Source organism: Monodon monoceros, unplaced genomic scaffold, assembly GCF_005190385.1.
Source record: "Monodon monoceros isolate NGI ecotype Baffin Bay Population unplaced genomic scaffold, NGI_Narwhal_1 Super_Scaffold_21, whole genome shotgun sequence".
NCBI lineage: Eukaryota > Metazoa > Chordata > Mammalia > Artiodactyla > Monodontidae > Monodon > Monodon monoceros.
In genome coordinates this window covers 90,554,865-90,574,968 of record NW_021703778.1, presented here as the reverse complement: position 1 = coordinate 90,574,968, position 20,104 = coordinate 90,554,865, and the positions used below count along the sequence as shown (strand labels likewise).

Here is a 20,104-nt window from a genome sequence, read left to right as displayed (position 1 = left end):
CTGAAAACCAAAAATTCTTTGTAACTCTTTTGGCAGCAAAACCTGAACTGACATACTATTTACAGTCCTATTTAATTCCACTTAGTATGATTATCCATCCGTTTCTCTGTAGAAATGTGTTTTATTACGGAGTGCTGACCAGACCCACTTGAGGTGTTATGTAATATGACCAGTATATACCCTTTGTTAGCTTTTTGAAAAATCCAGAACTAGCCTTAGATCTGAAACATTTGGCCCCAAGGTTTCAAATAAGGGACTGTGAAAGTACTGTGAGTGTCTGGTGTTAAATTCGCTTGCTGAGCAAGACAGTTCCTTTCTTTCTTTTTTTTAAAAATTTATTTATTTAATTAATTTATTATTTTTTTGCTGCATTGGGTCTTCGTTGCCGTGCACGGGCTTTCCCTAGTTGTGGCGAGCGGGGGATACTCTTCGTTGAGGTGCATAGGCTTCTCGCTGGGGTGGCTTCTCTTCTTGAGGTGCATGGGCTCTAGGACTGCAGGCTTCAGTTGTTGTGGCACAAGGGCTGGGCTCAGTAGTTGTGGCTTGCAGGCTCTAGAGCGCAGGCTCAGTAGTTGTGGTGCACGGGCTTAGTTGCTCCATGGCACGTGGGATCTTCCCGGACCAGGGATCAAACCCGTGTCCCCTGCATTGGCAGGCAGATTCTTAACCACTGCGCCACCAGGGAAGTCTGACAGTTCCTTTCTGTTCAGATTCCTAACTCTGCCTGCGAGCTGAGTCTCTAGTACTGAGTACCAGATGTCCTCACATTGTAAAACCAACATGATTAAAATTCTCTACGACTGTTCTGCTCATAGTACCTCCCGAAACAGTAAGATAAGGGACAATTCCCAAATACCAGCTTTAAGAGTTCATAAATGCAAGATAACATCTTAGTTTTCCCTCCAACCCCCAAACACTGAAATGAGGCAGAGCAATGAGTTTATTGCTACTGCAAATCCCGATACCAGCATTTAGGGAACATGAAGTTCTCACCATTCACAATCTCGTGTCCAAAAAACATCTTCACTCCTGGGACACTTCGATCAGTCTCCACATTCTTCACTGTTATAGAAAACAATTCATTTGGTTGATAAAAAGTAATATTCCCTAAAACTATAAGAAAATATGTCTCACAAAAGTGCCCAAATTTGAGTTTTATAAAAATCCCTAAATTATCTTCCCCAAGGAATAAAAAGTCAATAATAAATTACAAAGCTATAACCTTGAAACAAGTAGTATAAAGAACAGAGGGAACACCAGACTGGTCCAAGATACACTAAAAGGGCAGTAGTAGTACACTGAATTTAAACTTCTTCCAAAAATATTCTAAGGCCTTTGGGGCTAAGGATTATCTACTTACTATATTTCTACTGATTTTTACTCCACCTAACTCCAGAAAAAAACAAGTCATCTGACTACTTCTAGAGTCCACACCCTGTTTCATGTCACTCTACATGCTTGAGCTATTAATTGTCAGAGACAACAATCCAACTCCTGGCCCAATTACAGGCTCTTCTATGAGTAGGTAAGGGAGTTGGGAGAAGTTTATTTGTCATGTTTACAATACAGTGTCATTTTTTTCTAGATGGCAGTGCTCACAGCAGCTGTATATTTCCACATTTCTCAGCAATCCAAAACAAATGAGTTTTACCTTCACTAGTCCACTGAACATATTCTTACATAGGTCAAAGATCACCAACTGCCTATTTGTCAAATCCCCAAAAAGTTTACAATCTTATACTTGGTTCCCATGCATCCACTGACAATACTGTTCTCTCCTTTCTTCTTTGGCTTACAGGACACTCTTTTTTTTTTCTCTCTCTTTTTTTTTTTTTTTGCGCAGTACGCGGGCCTCTCACTGTTGTGGCCTCTCCCATTGCGGAGCACAGGCTCCGGACGCGCAGGCTCAGCAGCCATGGCTCACGGGCCCAGCCGCTCCGCGGCATGTGGGATCTTCATGGATGGGGGCACGAACCCGTGTCCCCTGCATCGGCAGGCGGACTCTCAACTACTGCCCACCAGGGAAGCCCTACAGGACACTCTTAGTGTTTATTTCTTTTCCTACTAATTATCTAAAGCCACCACACTGAGCACCCACTCCAAACCAGGCATCTTGCTAATTATTTGCCTGTGTTTGACTATCCAGTAACATAATGAGATAGGTATTTCAACTATCTCCATTATGGAGGAATTTGAGGCTCAGAAAGGTTGAATAACCTGCTCAAGGTCACACTACTAGTAAAAGACAGAGTCAGGATTCAAAACCAGGCCTCAATGATTTTAATAAACATCTTGTAACCAGTGTTCCACTGTCTCCCTGATTTCCTCCTTCCAGTCTCCTTAGCTGTCTCTACCACCACCGCTTGCCCCTTACACATTGATAATCCCTAGGGTGATATTCTTCATGCTTCTTCCTTCTCCTTGAATGATCACATCAACTTCCTAGTTGTCCTGACATACATTATTTCTCCAGTATGGATTATTTCTCTGAGCTCCACTCTCATTTTCAACTAATAGCAGACTTACTGCATTATTTTTCAAATTGATCATTATCTTCTTCCACTAACCAACAAACCTGTTCCTCTTCCCATTTCTATCAATTAATAACAGTATTATACACATAATCTGAGTTATAAATGTAGGAGGCTCTTTGACTATCTAATTCAGCAGTCCCCAACCTTTTTGGCACCAGGGACCGGTTTCGTGGAAGACAATTTTTCCATGGACTGGGGTGGGGGGATGGTTTCGGGATGATTCAAGCACATTACATTTATTGTGCACTTTATTTCTATTATTATTACATTGTAATATGTAATGAAATAATTACACAACTCACCATAATGCTGACAGGAGGTGGAGCTCAGGCAGTGCAAGTGATGGGGAGCGGCTGTAAATACAGATGAAGCTTTGCTCGCTCGCCTGCCATTCACCTCCTGCTGTGCAGCCTGGTTCCTAACAGGCCATGGACCAGTACCGGTCTGTGGTCTGGGGATTGGGGACCTCTGATCTAATTGATTACTAGGTTACTTATCCTCACTCCTAAGCATTTCTAGAATCTGTCTTCTCTACTCCATTCCTTGCCAAACCTTAGCTCTGACTCCCATCATTTCCTCTTTATTGGGTCCCTTGATTGTCTGAATAGTTCCCTGTCTATTCTCCTTGTCTCTAGTTTATTGCTACTTCAAACCTTCCTTCATGCTGCTGTCATAGTGATGTCACTCCCTGCTTTGTCCAAATGGTACATAAATTAGTAAGCAGGTGTAACAGTTCCACCATCAATTCCTCCTTTGGGAAGCCTTCCCCACTGTCCTAACCCTACCATTCTCAGATCTAAATTAGCTGAAATTCTGTGTTTCCACAGCATCTTGTACGTCCCTCTATCACACAGGGTATCACACTGCATTACACCTTTCTACTTGTTTACCTGTCTCCTTACTAGACAAAGTTTTTTGAGGACAGAGACCATGTTATTCTTATCCATATCCCTGGTACCCCGCACAGTGCCTGGGATATGAAACTCAGTAAATGATTACCAAATGAATTAATATTGCAAAAGCCTGGTATAGTCCCATCCTAGCCTACAAAAGTCTATTTTAACTCATAATATGGCTTAACAATAACACTAATCTCTCAAATGTCATTTACACGTTTCAACTGTGAACTTGAAATTTATTGTGCCAGGAAATCAACTACTCTTAACAAGTCAATATTCTAGCTGAATAAAAACTATATATTGGGGCTTCAAGGTGAGCATGTGGAGGAGGCTAAGAGGGTGGCATGCCTAGAGAGGGTAGAAACTCTGAGCCCCTTCCCACATACCTTGCCCTATAAATCTCTTCCATCTGGCTGTTCCTGAATTTTATCCTTTAAAAATGAATTGGAATTGAAACTGGGAGGTGTAAAGGCTACCTTGTGACCAGGAGGATAACACATGGTCGCTGAGGTGGCAGAGCAGGAGCACAAGACACCTGATCCCTCCTGGCATCTTTCAGCCACTGCACTATTCCTCAGTAGTCTACCTCTGGGCTTCTTTTTGCATGAGAAAAATTAACCCCTTACAGTCTTTGTGAATTTTTCTGTTGAAGCCAAAAGCAATTCTAATACAGTGGTTATTTTTAATTTCAAGGTGCATATGGAGAGAAATTAAAAGAAGTACCCAGTTAAAAAAAACTCTCTATATTGAAAATTTCCACTATCATGTCAATAAAAGTATAGAAGTGGGGACAAGCCAGCATATGCAGCCACATTGCTCTGTTAGGGAAAACAGCATTCTAATCCTCCTCCCACCCTTTCCCTAAAATAGGAATAATGCCACTCTCCCAGTTGCTAAGCGAGCGCAGAACCATCACCCAAACTGAGTTATTAGTCTCCCAAAAGGCAGGAGATTATGAGAAATAAAATGAGACCTTTCTTCAGGACAACAATCTTGTTAGGGTCCACATGCTGGAGCACTCCCTCAAAGATGCCACAAACCAATGTGAGTTTCACTCTTCTCCACAAAATCTGATTGAGGAAATGGTAGTCACTGGTGGGATCCATGCTATTTGATTCCAGAAGGAGTCTTCAAATAATCTTCTTTAAGTATCCAAACCCTTGAAAATAAAAGAGATCTATGATTTTTTAAATATTTTGGGGAAAATGGGGTTATTTTTCCTTTCCCCATACCTGGGATAAGAAAAATTAAAATATTAGAGAAATTCAATTCTGTTTATCTTTTTAGAATGATAATGAGAAAAATATCATTGCAAGCAACAACTCTAATTTATACATGGGAAACTGAGAAGTTACGACTTCAGGCAAGGGCTTCCCTGGTGGTGCAGTGGTTGAGAATCTGCCTGCCAATGCAGGGGACACAGGTTCGAGCCCTGGTCTGGGAGGATCCCACATGCCGCGGAGCAACTGGGCCCGTGAGCCACAACTACTGAGCCTGCGCGTCTGGAGCCTGTGCTCCGCAACAAGAGAGGCCACAACAGTGAGAGGCCCGCGCACCGCGATGAAGAGTGGACCCCACTTGCCACAACCAGAGAAAGCCCTCACACAGAAACCAAGACCCAACACAGCAAAAATAAATTAATTAATAAACTCCTACCCCCAACATCTTCTTAAAAAAAAAAAAAGACTTCAGGCAAGGTGGGTTTGACGTCTTTGTCTATAAAATGGCCTAATATCACTTTTCCTTCCTTAGCTAAATGGAATAAGAAGAACATTTAGAGGCTTTTTAATAGCACATGCATACATCATTTTAACAGCAACCAAAAAAACTAAAAGAACAAATGAAAAAAAATGATATTGGCAAACACCTGCCAACACGTTGCAATAAATTGTTTACCCAGAAACGTCTGGGATCTAACCTCTTCTAGATGAAGCCTCTTCTAGGTTAATCACATTTCCAGAGTTTCACACTGTAACCAACCAAAGAATAAGTGACTTAGAACTATCACAATTTACGCATTACCAATCCAGCTGCCATGTCACTGCGAGGGCCATTCCACCCCACCCTGGCCACAGCTCAGGGACTGGGCTGCTGTAATCTCACCAGTCATGTGCAGCCTGACAGATTAACTGACACATGCCACACACTGGTTTTGTAAAATTCAACTGTTTTTGTAAAAATGATGCATGCTTATAAAAAGGATAACAATGAGAAATGTACAAAGAAAAAACTTTTATCTTGCAGAAATAGCTATCATTCAAAGTAGACACTCTTATAATCCTTAGTGTAATACTGTAAATTAAAAGATTAAAAAAAAATGAATCCTTTTCTTAAAAAGTATCTTTTAGAACAATCCTGTTATTCGGATGTCTTTGTATTTAGAACCTCAGCTAAGTGTTCCTCCACAGTGGTTAAATTTAAAAGTGGCTTGCCTTTGCCCCACTTGGAATAGTCAACCAGTGAATTTTGCAATTTAGTTTAACTATAAAACACTGACTAAATAACTAAGGCCCAATTTGACTAGGAAGAGGTGAGACGTTACATAGCATTTTTAACCAGATAAATAACTTACACTTTAATATTTTAAGGTCTAGCAAGTGCCTTCACAACTATTATTTGTTGCCTACAACAACTACCTAATTTACAGATGTAGAAACTGAGGCTTAAAGGTTTAAGACACCTGCCCAAAGTTACACAGCTAGAAGGTAATAGAACCTGAACTAAAACCAGGTCCTTAGTGGAGGATGTGTGCAGTCTAGTGCAAGACAAAGTGTTAAGCATCCAGAAAGAACAGAAAACAAGTCACCAGAGTGCCTGGAAAAATCATTCTTCTTTGTTCAAGTCAATCCAACTGGTAAAAGGGGAATTTTTACAGAAATAAAAGAAAACATAAAACTGGAAAAAACAGCCCTTGATAGAGGTAAAAATTAATTTATATTTTTAAAAGATACATAAGAAATAAGCTTGTGAAATGCCTGGGTAATAAAGAAATTTAAGAAATGTTAAAGTAAATCAGAAAAACATTAACACAAAGCAAAGCGCCGACTGAGGATAGTTGCAAAAGGTTAAGATTCAAGATTAGGGGCTTCCCTGGTGGCGCAGTGGTTGAGAGTCCGCCTGCCGATTGCAGGGGACACAGGTTCGTGCCCCGGTCCGGGAAAATCCCACATGCCTCAGGAGCGGCTGGGCCCGTGAGCCATGGCCGCTGAGCCTGCGCGTCCGGAGCCTGTGCTCCGCAACGGGAGAGGCCACAGCAGTGAGAGGCCCGCGTACCGCAGAAGAAAAAAAAAAAAAGATTCAAGATTAGGAAGGAGCGAGTAAGGTCAGGACCTAGAGATGGGCTTCAAGACAGACTCAGAAAATGGACATTCACCTCGGTGACATCACAGGTTTTTCTACCATACTTACGCTCTCAGAATAAAAAGAAGGTCCTGTGGCCTAGATGGGCATATCCAACATGTCACACTCTGCTTATTCAGGCAGACATCATTAGGTCAGACAAAAGTAAGTCTATCGTGAAAACAATTCAGTAAGACTAGAACCTCAGTATCCTTGCTAAGCCGTCAAAGCCTTAGGTAAAGCTTAAAACCAGTAACCTAAATTGACGTGACCAGCTCGCTAATACAGGGTTCTAGTGCTTAAGTACTACGCGATAGCGGTCAGAATTTGGTTCTTCCATAACTCAAACCAGTTCTGTACAAAGTAACACTCGAGGGGTGGGTAAGGGGTGTAAAGGCACTGAAGCCACAGGAAAAGAACTGGTTCACCTTAAAGGGTGTACTAATTTAACGGGTGGCTTTAAATGTTTTCAAGAAAACAAACAAAAATATGCCACAGGAACAAAATGCAAATTTCCTCGTTTTTAAGGCAAAATAAGAAACTTCAAATAAACGGTGGGCCATACGCTAGAAATTCTCTCCTCCGCCGTTAGGTTTGTTTTTCTTTTTCCTCCGACGAAAGTTTGGGAAATCTTGTCTCTATTTCAGCCAAATGGTGAGTTCCTCGAGCTTCAGTCTTGAAGTGAAAAAAGAGGGACTTTTGTTAAGGAAAAACTTTGGGGGAGTTCCAAGCCCGCGGTGGCGGTTGTCACAGGACAGCCCCGAAAACTAAAGTACGCAGCGCCGGGAACCCACTCTACAGGCCGGACGCCAGCCGGCCTGAACCAGAGGTCCCGGCTGTTTCCCGAGGAGCCAATCGGCGCGCGGTCCCGAGGCTGGCTCCCGAGCGCCCCTTGCGGCCGAGAGGAGAGAGGGCCCCCAGGAAGAATCAGGAGGTGCAACTCCCAGCATGCAGTTCCCGGGAGACACACCCTAGCGTTCACCCAAAAGACGTTTTGTCTGTTTTTATTGTTTCTCTCCGCAATCCATGCCAACCGTAGGGTGGGATTTCTAGTGTAAGAGTTCTGTGAGAAACAGGTTGGCTACACCGCCTGCCACACGTTATTGTGTTGTAAAACAGTGGGTCAATGGCGTTGCCCTTTTAATTGCGGGCGCTAGGGTCAGAATTGCCCCTTTAAGGCCGGTGGCATCATGTTTCCGGGGGCGTGGCCCGTCTTTAGCTAGACCCGGCCCGGCGCTGGGCTGATTCATTCGGGGGCTGGAGCTAGGAACGTCGACGTTGGCTCCGGCGCTGAGCTCAGCCTCATTCCCAATTGGCTGGGCCTCCGGGCCGCCCTCCCCCGCGCGCCACCCGTGGGTTCCCTTCCCAGTCCACAGTAGAACCACTGCCCTCTCCCTTCTTGACCCCTGGCTCTTCCTCCCATTCTTCCCTCCCTACCGCCGCCGCTGTCGCTTCTGGCGCCGCTGCTCCCGGAGGAGCTCCCGGCTCGGTGATGGGGTCCCGGGCCTCCACGTTACTGCGGGACGAAGAGCTCGAGGAGATCAAGAAGGAAACTGGCTGTGAGTTCGGGTAGGGGGTGGGAACGCGGCCGAGCGCCTCCGGTTGGCCTCAGGACCAAGGGCGACTGTCGCTGAGGTCTGGAGATGAGGTCCCGGGAGGTTGGGGGTGTCCTGGGCAGCCTCCAGCGCTGGAGCTTCGGGGATGATGGAGGACCTGTTCTTAAGCTACAGCTACCTGGAGCAGGGCAGTGCCTCTTGTGGGGCTGTCCTTCCCACCAAAGGCGGGAGTCCTGATCACCCGTAGATCACTGATCCCGCTGTTTTCTCTTCCCCCTGCTCTTGAAAGCCCCCCGAACTCTTTTCCTTTATCTTTCCTCGCACCAACCTCAAATTCAGGAACTGTGGATGCATTCTGTAGAAAACATTCTGTCCTTTCCCGTGACGTTTCTGGGCAAGGATTTAAAACCACTGACAACTGTGGGAAATCAAACAAATTCTTGCCACAACCGGAAAAATAAATCCAGAAAGTGAGATCGTACAGTAAGGCTTTGGAAGACTGGACGGGACACCTTAAAGAATCAGGGGTCTGAATATGAGACTTCTTTCATTCTGAGCTTGTGGAGAGAAAGCACGGATAATGTGACTACCAGTTTTTTATTTACAGTGAGGATGCTTGCTGTCCTAATTTCAGATCTATTGATTTCTACTATGCTGGGATACTTCATGCAGTCGCCGTGGAAATTGGATATGCTCCAAAAACCTCAGTGTGAATTTGTACTAGGAACTGATTTTTTACAGTCCAGTCTCTTCCTCATTAACTGGAAAGGGGCAACAGAGTTTTGGGAATTCAGAAGCCCGGTAAAACACCATCATACATTTGTGTAGTCCTTGATAATGCATACATTATTTTCTTTTCTCAGTAATTCATTATGACTCTTGTATTTTACATGAGTTATGTAAACATCTGGGCCCTGAGTCTTCATGATACCTGTCTTTGATAATGAGATGACCAGTAAATAACTCAGTGGTCCATTCGCAGATAATATTGAGTGCTGGGGGAACCTCAGAATTATTCAGGCAGTGGTGGCCTGAGATAAATTAAATGCTGTCCATGCTTTCTGACAAGTTCAACTTTCTAGAATCTTCAAGTTGGAAGGGGTGTTATCTAGCCTCATCCCTTGTCAGATTAGTTTACTGCTTTCAGCATCTCCTAACTTACCGTCATTAAGCCTCTCCATAAAGACTTTAAGGACCTCACCGCCTACCAATGTAGTCCTTTGGATGATTTTGAATGAATGACAGAAAGTAGTTAGCTGTTTATAATGTGCAGTACTTATTTGGCCACTTGACCTTATGGTCATTTTATGACTTACCCTGACTCCAAGAGTAGAAACGTAGGCAGTTTGGATTCAGCAAGCATTTTATTACATTTTGTGGTTATGACCTCTGGCCACACTTTTGAGAACATAAGAACTACTATAGGTCTAAGGTGACACCAGAGTTAAAGCATTCATGCTTAAAATTAAAAGTCACATAATGAGGGAGTGTAAACCAGAGTGAGGGTGGGAAAAAGCTATTTTTACCTCAAGAGGAAGGGAGCAATAATCTCATTCTGGTTTTATTACATTTGACCAAATGAAAGTGGCCTCAACTGCCTTAGGACTCTGGATTATATTTTACTGTGTGACCTTGTGAGAACTGAGTACTCCTGTAGAACTATTTTCCTAGTTGCCGAAAAGTGAATCAAGCCTGAGGGAGAGTCTCAGCCACAACCAGTACAAATGTATGTATTGAGCCAGAAAGCCTAATGAAACAAGTACTTATTGAATTTTTGCAACGTCTGTATTCAGTACGATACTGGGTACTCAAAGCAGATGGTGACAAAAGATGCTCACAAACCTGTCATAGAGATAAGCCCACAGGAGTTAGGATTAGCATCAGGACATAGGGTACCTGAAATTGTGTGGCACCTCTTTCAGAACTCAGGGAAGAGTCCTTGTGAGCTGGCTTTGAGGAGGACAGGAATTGGGCCTTGATTCATGCATGAATTGATTAGATTTGGATAAATTAACCTAGGGCATTTTGGGTGGCTTCCAGGTGCTTTCTCCCCCAGTATGCTACCTGTCATTCTTCTGCTCTGGGAGTTGAGCCATCAATTTATCCAGTTAGTGCCGATCAGCAGAGTTGATTTTTAAAGCATTAATCTTAGCATGATGCAAAAGGTTTAGAAGAATAAAAACAGCGGATACCTGAGGGTCGGGTAGAGAGGTGGAATTAGTCCTGTTTTCCTCTGCTTCTTGTTCTGTTAAGAGTTTGGGGAACTATCAATCAGAAACACTTCAAGTTAAGAACAAATATAAGACATTTCTTTACTCGCTTTGCCAGTGAGAAAATGTAGCATGATTGAGTAAAACTGACTTTATATTCAGTATGAAAGCTTTGCATTCATAAGTCTAAATTGATTAGAATTCATGTATGACTAGGTTATCCGGTATTTGAAATTTAATCTCTAAGTGTTTGGAAAAGTAATTCTAAGTAAGAATTCCTTGTAAGCCTCAACTTTGTCATCTGTAAATGGGAATAATAATAGTACCTACTTTATAGGATTCCTAGTGAGAATAAAATGAGAAAAATGTAAACTACTTAGAATAGTGTCTGGGTATGTAATGAGCACCAGGTGTTAGCTATTACCTTTTGAACCACAGATAACAATCATCTTATTGGGAAAATACCATTAGCATATGCTAGTTATAAAAACTTTGTCTAGAGCTATATAACTGGAGAGGTGACAGCATTTTACACTTTTCCTATTTTCAGGGGATATTGGATTAGGAATCATGTTTTCCCAATTCTAAGGAAATAAAACTTCGAAAGGAGTAGAAATCCTGTTTTTTCTAACAGTTTGAAAAACACTGTCTAAAAACACTTTGTGTTGGCGTAAAACATTTGCTATATTGTCTTAGTTCTATCACCTTCTTTCACTCATCAACATTTCCATAAATTAAAATCATTTCAATAAAAGTTGTCATTAAGGGAAAGGTCATAAGTGTCTTGGGAGTTTCTGTATGCTCCACCTTTAGTTCACTTAACTGTGTGGCAATAACCTGGCTGGGAATTACTTAAAACCTTTTAAAAAAAAATAGCCACATAATCTGTGAGAAACAACTCATGCCAACTGAGTAGTAATAAATGCCGATTGATTTATTTTTAGCCTCTACCTTCTGGTGTGTGTCATGTGACATGGCAAAGATATTGAACAGGTTTGGAAAGTACGTTTTACAGGCCAGTGAGGTTTTGTTTGTTTGAAAGGGTGTAGTGATGATAGAACTAGTGTGGGTTTCTCTGTAGTTGCAGCAAAGAGCACGAGACAGGCAAAGGCAATTGCTTGAGAATAATTTCCTGGGCTAGAATGTAAGTGGAAGTTCAACTTCAGGCTGCTCCTGCCTCAAAATGCAGAACCCCTTCATGGCCCTCATCTGCCTTGCCATAGTGCCTGAAGGTTCTGTCACTACAGAAGACCCTGCTGCTGTCTTCCAGCTCCTATTTTTTTATTTTTGGCTGCGTTGGTCTTCTTTGCTGTGGGCATGCTTTCTCTAGTTGCAGCAAGAGGGGGCTACTCTTCGTTGCGGTGCACAGGCTCCTCATTGCGGTGGCTTCTTTTGTTGCGGAGCACGGGCTCTAGGCGCGTGGGCTTCAGTAGTTGTGGCATGTAGGCTCAGTAGATGCGGCTCGTGGGCTCTAGAGTGCAGGCTCAGTAGTTGTGGCGCACGGGCTTAGTTGCTCCGCAGCATGTGGGATCTTCCCAGACCAGGGCTTGAACCTGTGTCCCCTGCATTGGCAGGCGGGTTCTTAAACACTGCGCCAGCGGGGAAGCCCTATATATATTTTTTTGGTGAACCATTTTAAAGTTGCAGATATTAGAACCCTTCACCCCTTAAGCATTCTGCATGTATCTCCTGAGAATAGGGATTTTTTTCCCTACATAACTAGAATACTATTATCACACCTAAGAAAGTTGACAATAATTCTATAAATATTATCTATCATTCAGTCCATATTTAGACATCCCCAGTTATAAGAAAGTTTTTGTTTTTGTTTTTAATCTCTTTTAAGTCTCTTAATCTATAGGTTTCCTGAGAGAGTAGGCCAGCTCTTGAAGTCCTCTTGCCAGAGGAAATGCGAAATATTGGGGTGTGGAGTGTTCAGGAGGAATGGTTAGGGGTACAGGCTTCAACCTCTCAATCTTTTGAGAGTTACCTTCGGTTGCACGTATATGCTTTACCTAGGTTATTAATCTGTTCTTCTGTGTTAAGATTTAGGATAAAGGCAAGGGCAAAATGATTTTTTTTCTTATTCCCTTTTCATTTTTACTCTTCACTTTGCTTTTCCTCCTTAGTGCTTGGCATTTCTGTGAAATGCCTTTCTCTGAGCACAGTAATGATAGTCAGAACGGCTTTTAGTCAGGAAGATTAGCAGTGTCTTTTAAGTAACCTTTCAACAATAGAAACTAATTATTTGCCCATCAGTGGAGAAAAATATAGCTTTGTTCAAGATATGCCCACATTCACAGCCTTTTCTGAAAGTAATTGTCAACTCCTGAGACTTCCTTTGGGTTACCAAGAATGATGCAGGTTTCGGGCACTTGTCCTGCTAACCTAGCGCCTTCTGATGAGAATAGTTTCCTGGAAACTTGTCCTGCCTTCCTCTGTGGCAGTTCCAATACCTTTTTGCTCCTTGAAGTTACTCTGAGGTATACACCTTGGAGTTTGCTTTATATTCTTGGTCATAGTGAGTTTAGCACCTGAATTAAAGCCTGCTTACTTGCTGCTGCTGCTGTTGCTGCTTCTTCTCCTTCTTCTCTTTCTCCTCCTTCTTCGTCTGTTCTAACGGAGCTCTTTGTAACAATATCATTATAACATTAGTTCCGATATTTAGGAGGTAGATTGAGATGTAACCATACTGAGTTGTGTTAAAAGTTGGCATTTGGTTGTACATTTCTCCCCTGATATCCACATAGCCCAGTTTGTCCTGGAAGATAGCAGTTTTATGGTTGTTTGGATACTTATTTACACAGTTATTTTAAACATATTGGTAAATTAGGAACTCAAGCCATAAACTGATCTCTTTTTCTGAAATATGGGGTGTAATGTCATACCATTACTCACTAAGGGAATTTTAAAAATCGTACTATAAGGTTTCAGTGTCCCTTTCTTTTGGATGGTGTTCTAGATTAGAAAGATGTCTGATGGCTCACTTGTTAGTTGAAGAAGTTGGACAAGGTGACAACATTTCTTCCAACTTAAAAATTTTATAACTTGCTGTACATACTCATATATACATACATACGGAATTTCTAGCAGGATTCACAGTAAACTGGTAATAGTGTTTGACTCTGGCAACGGAGACTGAGGAATGCGGTTGTTAGGGTGACTTTTCGTTATGATCACTTTTTTTTTTTTTTTTTTTAATGCGGTACACGGGGCTTTCCCTGTTGTGGCCTCTCCCGTTGAGGAGCACAGGCTCCAGACGCGCAGGCTCAGCGGCCATGGTTCACGGGCCCAGCCGCTCCGCGGCACGTGGAATCTTCCCGGACCGGGGCACAAACCCGTGTCCCCTGCATCGGCAGGCAGACTCTCAACCACTGCGCCACCAGGGAAGCCCTATGATCACTTTTGTACCATTTTTACCATGTGGATAGATTGTTTTCTCAAATAAAAAAAAAAAAAAACTAGTATAAAAAGAACTGCAATTTGAATGTGTTCCTTGTTAAAGAAAAGTAACCTGAAATATATAATACTCAGTGGACTAAATGTTATGCAGTTATTAAAAAGGACTCCAATATGAATTAATAAATGAAAAATAAGCTATTATGTTTATGTAAAGTACACAGTGACATGTTAGATGATATATGAAGAAATGAAAGCAGTGATGTTGAGATGGTGAACGAATTTTGTTTTTTCAAAAAATCCTTTGGGAAAGTTAGTCATTCTTTAACTGACTTATTTTGTGAAAACTAAAGGGAACTTTAGTTCTAGAGCAGCCTTTGAGGCCCGAGGCCAAAGCCTAGTCAGGTTCCTGAAGAAAACGGTTGTGACTGGCAGAATCAGGAGAAAGCTGGAGATTAATTAGTACAGCAGTAAAACTGTACCTGCAGGCTCACAATGTAAGGATAATGATGATAATAGCTAACCTGGAGTGCTTACCAAGTGCCAGACCTTTGCCAGGCGCTTTCCTCTCCTGGATTCTGTTAGTTCACTCCACAACCCCCCTCACTCACCCCTCACTGGTAAGCTGTGGTGCCGTGATTGGAATCAGAACCTGTCAACCTGACTCTCACAAGAGTGTACACCAAGCTACTGACACCTGCCTGACTAGCAGAAAGGTCTACAACTGCTTCAGTGTCTGGACCCCTGCTGGCTCTGCCCTGGCTGGGAATGGTTCTGCCTCCTCCTCTGCTCTCTGCTCTCCTTAGAGAGCCAGTCGTACAGAACGGAGCCCAGCCTGCGCTGAAACCTGACGCTGAAGAATTCACAGCTTTGCCCAGTGTGTCTTCTTCTCCTAGCTCTGGGCCACTCACTTCCTGTTTCTCCTGCCCGTGGCCCTGTTTATTTTATCCCATTGTTCCTAAAACTGCAGGTGGATTTTTGTTTCTTGAGCCGGGAGAGGAAGACAAGTACCAGGACTCCCTCAGCCACCCCTTTACCCGTGAAGCTACAGCCTAGGACAAAGTCCACACTTGCCACACCCTTTTTGGCTGTTGTCTTTTCTCCTTTGATAACTTCTTTTTTTCCTCCTACCTCCAATCTGCCACGAGACTAAACTATTTCCCAGAAATTCCTTTTTGCATTTCCAAAGTTTCATTGTCTACCTGTAGTTATTACCTCATAATTGTCAGCTTGTGCCTGAGTTAGTCCAAAATGAGGAGCAAAACAGCTTCCTTGTAGATGTCATCTGATGATAACATGACCATTTTACAAATTACCTAATTTCCTTTCTCGGAGCCCATTCCTTTACTGGGAACTCAGTGGAGGTCATGCCATCACAGAGAAGAGGCTGACCCAAGGCTGTGGTGATCTTTTACCCGAAGATCAGTCCTGACGGAAAAGATAAATCCACTGATGCTTGGGGTAGGAGTAAATCAGATTTTTTAAATACAATCTGTTTCACAAGCCCCAATCTTTTTTTTTTTTTTTTTTTTTTCGGTACGTGGGCCTCTCCCTGTTGTGGCCTCTCCCGTCGCGGAGCACAGGCTCCGGACGCGCAGGCTCAGTGGCCATGGCTCACGGGCCCAGCCGCTCCGCGGCATGTGGGATCCTCCCGGACTGGAGCACGAACCTGTGTCCCCTGCATCGGCAGGCGGACTCTCAACCACTGTGCCACCAGGGAACCCCAGCCCCGATCTTTAATTCAACACAAGTTACCTACCCAGCTGTGCCAGCCTGAAACATCAAACTGATTAATAGAGATGCGTTTTTAATCAAAGCATGCATTTTCATAGCCTCTAAGTCAGGGTACTGAAAGGTGAAAGTTTCACAATTTCCTTTTAAACTAAATTTGGCCTTGTTTTGTTAAATCTTAACTACCTGACATTTAACACAGTCTTAATTAAGCCTAGACTTCATTCCTGAGAGTCAATTTTGTTTACTCTTGATTTAGTTTATTTCCTAACTCCTTTCATTCTTCCTGCTTTGACACTCTAGAGGTGAGTTGGAGGTGAGATTTCGGCCCACTTTACTGACTTTGAAGCGTTTAATGTTGGCCTGGGACCAGAAGAGTAGCTGGCTTCTGAAGGGCCACATTCAGGTTCAATTCGAGTGGAGGGCAACTTCTCCAACTGGGACTAATTTTGTGTTCTTTAGTTTCCCACAGTCAGATCACCCGCCTCTACAGCCGGTTCACCAGCCTGGACAAAGGAGAGAATGGGACTCTCAGGTAGGCAGTTCCGTTCTTTATTTTCTGACAATGTCTGAATAGCTGCCTTTATCCAGAGAGCAGACACAATAGGCATCTGGAATGCAGAGAACAGGGACCATTTCTTCACTCATCTTTGAGTATCATTGATCCACAGGGGACTTACATACTAAGCAGAACAATGAATTTACATTTATCACTAGGTGCTTGCTACTTTACTCCAGCTCCCCTTAGTTTGGGTGGCCATTGCTCTGGTCCTATGAATGTACCTTTGGGAATTTCGGCTCTCTCTGCTTGAGTTTTCCCACAGCTCTTTTCCAAACATGTTAGCTTTCAGGAGGCTGACCCATAGCAATCCAAGATGGTGTAGGTTGTTTTGCCCTTTCCCCCTCTCATTTCCCAACCCAACCCATATTCCTAGGGTACATCAGTTTGTATGTATTAATGTTAGATAAAATGTTCAGTATTTTCGTCTAGAGCAGTGGTTCTCAACTGATGGCTATTTTCCCTTGGGTGGCCAAATATCTGGAGACATTTTTGACTGTCACAGCTGGGGAATGCTACTGATATCTAGTGGGTAGAGGCCAGGAATGCTGCTGAACATCCTAAAATGCACAAGACAATCCCCCCTAAATGTCAGTAGTGCCACAGCTGAGAAACTGGTCTTGAGTAAGTATATGATTTCAGAGTAATGTAATGCTGTATCATTTCATATTTGTAATTGGCTTATAGTCAAATGAAATACCTCCTTACCACCACCTCCCAACCTAACTCAGTAGCAGCATTTTGTTACGGTTGTTCCTCAGCTTTGATTGACTGATATATAATGAAGCTGTTTGCCTTTCTGGCGGCTGTCAAGAAACAATGGAGGACTTCTTTAGAAGCCTTGTAGCATAGGTGTGGGGTGTAGCATAACAGGGGGAGGAGTATAGTTGCTGAGCCTTTGTGCATAATCCTCAGGCAGAAGAACTAGAAAATGGCTGATAAATCCATAGGGCCATGTTTGTTTAGGGCAAAATCTGGCTTCACTGAAAGCTGGAATTGACCAAAACCATGCTGCCCAGTCATTAGTCAATGACTACGGAATACCTATCACGTGCAAAGACCACACTAAGTACTTTTTCTTTTTCTTTTTTTTACCGCACTGCTCAGCATGCAGGATCTTAGTTCCCCGGCCAGTGATCGAACCTGAGCCCCCTGTAGTGGAAACGCAGAGTCTTAACCACTGGACCGCCAGAGAAGTCCCCTCTTTGTCTTTTTTTAATTGAGGCAAAATACACATAACATAATATTTCACATTTCAAAGTATACATTTTAGTGGCATTAAGTACATTCACAACACTGTATAATACGTTTATATATTACCACAGTCTAGTTGCAGAACAGTTTCATCAGCTCAGATGGAAACCTCATACCCATTGAGCAGTCACTTCCCATTCCTCTCTCTATGGACATTTCATATAAATGGAATCATGCAGTATGTGGCGTTTTGTGACTGACTCTTTCATATAACATGATGTTTTATTTTTTTTTTAATTTATTTAATTAATTAATTTTATTTTTGGCTGCCTTGGGTCTTGGTTGCTGTGGGCAGGCTTTCTCTAGTTGTGGTGAGCGGGGGCTACTCTTCGTTGCAGTGCGTGGGCTTCTCATTGCGGTGGCTTCTCTTGTTGTGGAGAAGGGGCTGTAGGCGCATGGGCTTCAGTAGTTGTGGTTCACGAGCTCTAGAGCACAGGCTCAGTAGTTGTGGCACATGGGCTTTGTTGCTCCACGGCATGTGGGATCTTCCCGGACCAGGGCTTGAACCCGTGTCCCCTGCATTGGCAGGCGGATTCTTAACCACTGTGCCACCAGGGAAGTCCCCTAACATGTTCAAGATTCTTCCATGTTATAGTGTGTATCAGTACTTCTTTCCTTTTTATGGCTGAATAATATTCCATTGTATGCATAGACCACATTTTGTTCATCCATTCATCAGATGGTAGAGATTTGAGTTGTTAACACCTTTTGGCTACTATGAACATTTTTGTGTGGACTTATGTTTTAATTCTCTTGGGCATATACCTAGGAGTAGAATTGTGGGTCACATGGTAATTTTATGCTTAATTTATTGAAGACCCACCAAACTCTTTTGCACAGCTCTGTACTGTTTTACATTCCCACCACCAGTGTAATGAGGGTTCAGATTTCTCCACATCCTCATCAGCACTTATTATCTCTCTTTTGATTTTAGCTATTCTAGTGGATGTGAATGGTAGATCACTGTGGTTTTGATTTGCAGTTCCCTAGTGGCTAATGATGTTGAGCATCTTTTCTATGTGCTGGTTGACCATTTGTATGTCTTCTTTGGAGAAATGCCTATTCAAGTCCTTTGCCTATTTTTTAACTGGATGTTTGTCATTTTGAGTTTTTTGTATGTATATGTATACACACACACACAATATATATGTATTTTTTGGTATATTTATACAAAATGAAAAAGAAAGAAGGGACTTCCCTGGTGGTCCAGTGGTTAAGACTATGCACTTAACCCACTGCAGGGGGCACGGGTGCGATCCCTGGTCGGGGAACTAAGATCCTACATGCCGCGCAGTGCAGCCAAAACAAAACAAAACAAAACAAAATGTGTGTGTGTGTAACAATAGATAGAAATGTAAGAGTCAGACTTTATTTTTTGGCCTGTGGATATCTAGCTGTTCCAGCACCATTTGTTGAGGAGACTATATAAATTTGTATTAGAAAAATTAACGACTAGAAATTTCTATTTTTCCTTCAGCCCAAATACTTGAATAATTTACTTGAATTTGGGATTACGTCTTCATCATAATTTCAGATTTAACCACTAAGTGAAGATATAGAATTCACATTAGTGTTTTGTTTTTTTTTTCCTTTGGTACGCGGGCCTCTCACTGCTGCGGCCTCTCCCGCTGCGGAGCACAGCCTCCGGACACGCAGGCCCAGCAGCCATGGCTCACAGGCCCAGCCGCTTTGCGGCATGTGGGATCCTCCCGGACCGGGGCACGAACCCGTGTCCCCTGCATCAGCAGGCGACTCTCAAGCACTGCGTCACCAGGGAAACCCTTCACATTAGTTTTGAGTCCTTTTCTTCTTTCTAGAAAGTGGGTGATTTGTAAATGTGTGCTTTAATCACTTTCATTGTTTGCTGGAAAACAATGGAAAATCTTTTGTAAAAGGAGATGTTTCTCCCCAGAAGAGGTGAAAACTTTCCATGTGTCAGTTAGTCTTACCTGCTCCTTAAAATCTAGGCAAGATTTGCTCTGCCCCTAAAACATAATTTCACACTCTATGGAAAGCCAGTGAACTAACTCACTCATTTGATAGGTATTTATTGAATACCTATGATGCACTAGGCACTGCTTTCTGTTCTGCTTTTTACAAATTCTTGGTAGGGGAAGAGGTGGTAGGAAATGATAGGGTAATTTTTGATTTCATGGTTACCTGAGTCTAGCTGATTCTTTTGTATTCAGCATTACAAAGCAGTTGGTCTGAAATCTGTTCTTTGATCTCCATCATGGTTTGGATTAAAATATGGGAAAAACCCCAAGCCACCTTGAGTGCAAGAAGAAATTACCCCATTGTACTACATAGTAAACAACTAGCATGTTACAGTTGACCCTTGAACAATGCAAGGGTTAGAGGTGGTGGCCCTCTGCACAGTCAAATCCGAGAATAACTTATAGTCTGCCCTCAGCGTACGTGGTTCCACATCTGCAGATTCAACCAATGATGGATCCTGTAGTACTGAAGTATTAACTATTGAAAAAAATCCACACGTGGATGGACCCACACAGTTCAAATCCATGTTGTTCAAGGGTCAACTGTGTATATATCAATAAATCATTTTGTTGGACCCTCCCAATATCAGGGATTTCACAGTGGCTGTGCCTCCGACAATGGCCAT

The 20,104-nt window shown here is 42.7% G+C and overlaps 2 protein-coding genes across 5 annotated transcripts in view; one reads left to right on the top strand and one right to left on the bottom strand.

The window, feature by feature from the left end:
• Positions 1-7,562, bottom strand: part of EXD1 (exonuclease 3'-5' domain containing 1) — a 39,042-nt gene extending 31,480 nt beyond the window's left edge. For 2 of the 4 annotated variants that reach the window (XM_029239218.1, XM_029239221.1), the window contains exons 1-3: positions 6,842-7,562; positions 4,407-4,592; positions 994-1,113 (exon numbers count right to left, since the gene is read on the bottom strand). In XM_029239218.1, coding sequence (XP_029095051.1) covers positions 994-1,113; positions 4,407-4,539 — 253 coding nt within the window. In that variant the 5' untranslated portion in view covers positions 4,540-4,592; positions 6,842-7,562. The remainder of the gene's footprint in view (positions 1-993; positions 1,114-4,406; positions 4,593-6,841) is intronic. The other 2 variants (XM_029239219.1, XM_029239220.1) reach the window with 2 other exon arrangements.
• A 412-nt stretch (positions 7,563-7,974) lies between these two features.
• CHP1 (calcineurin like EF-hand protein 1) overlaps positions 7,975-20,104 on the top strand; it is a 37,305-nt gene continuing 25,175 nt past the window's right edge. The window contains exons 1-2 of the mRNA XM_029239235.1: positions 7,975-8,331; positions 16,131-16,203. Coding sequence (XP_029095068.1) covers positions 8,265-8,331; positions 16,131-16,203 — 140 coding nt within the window. The 5' untranslated portion in view covers positions 7,975-8,264. The remainder of the gene's footprint in view (positions 8,332-16,130; positions 16,204-20,104) is intronic.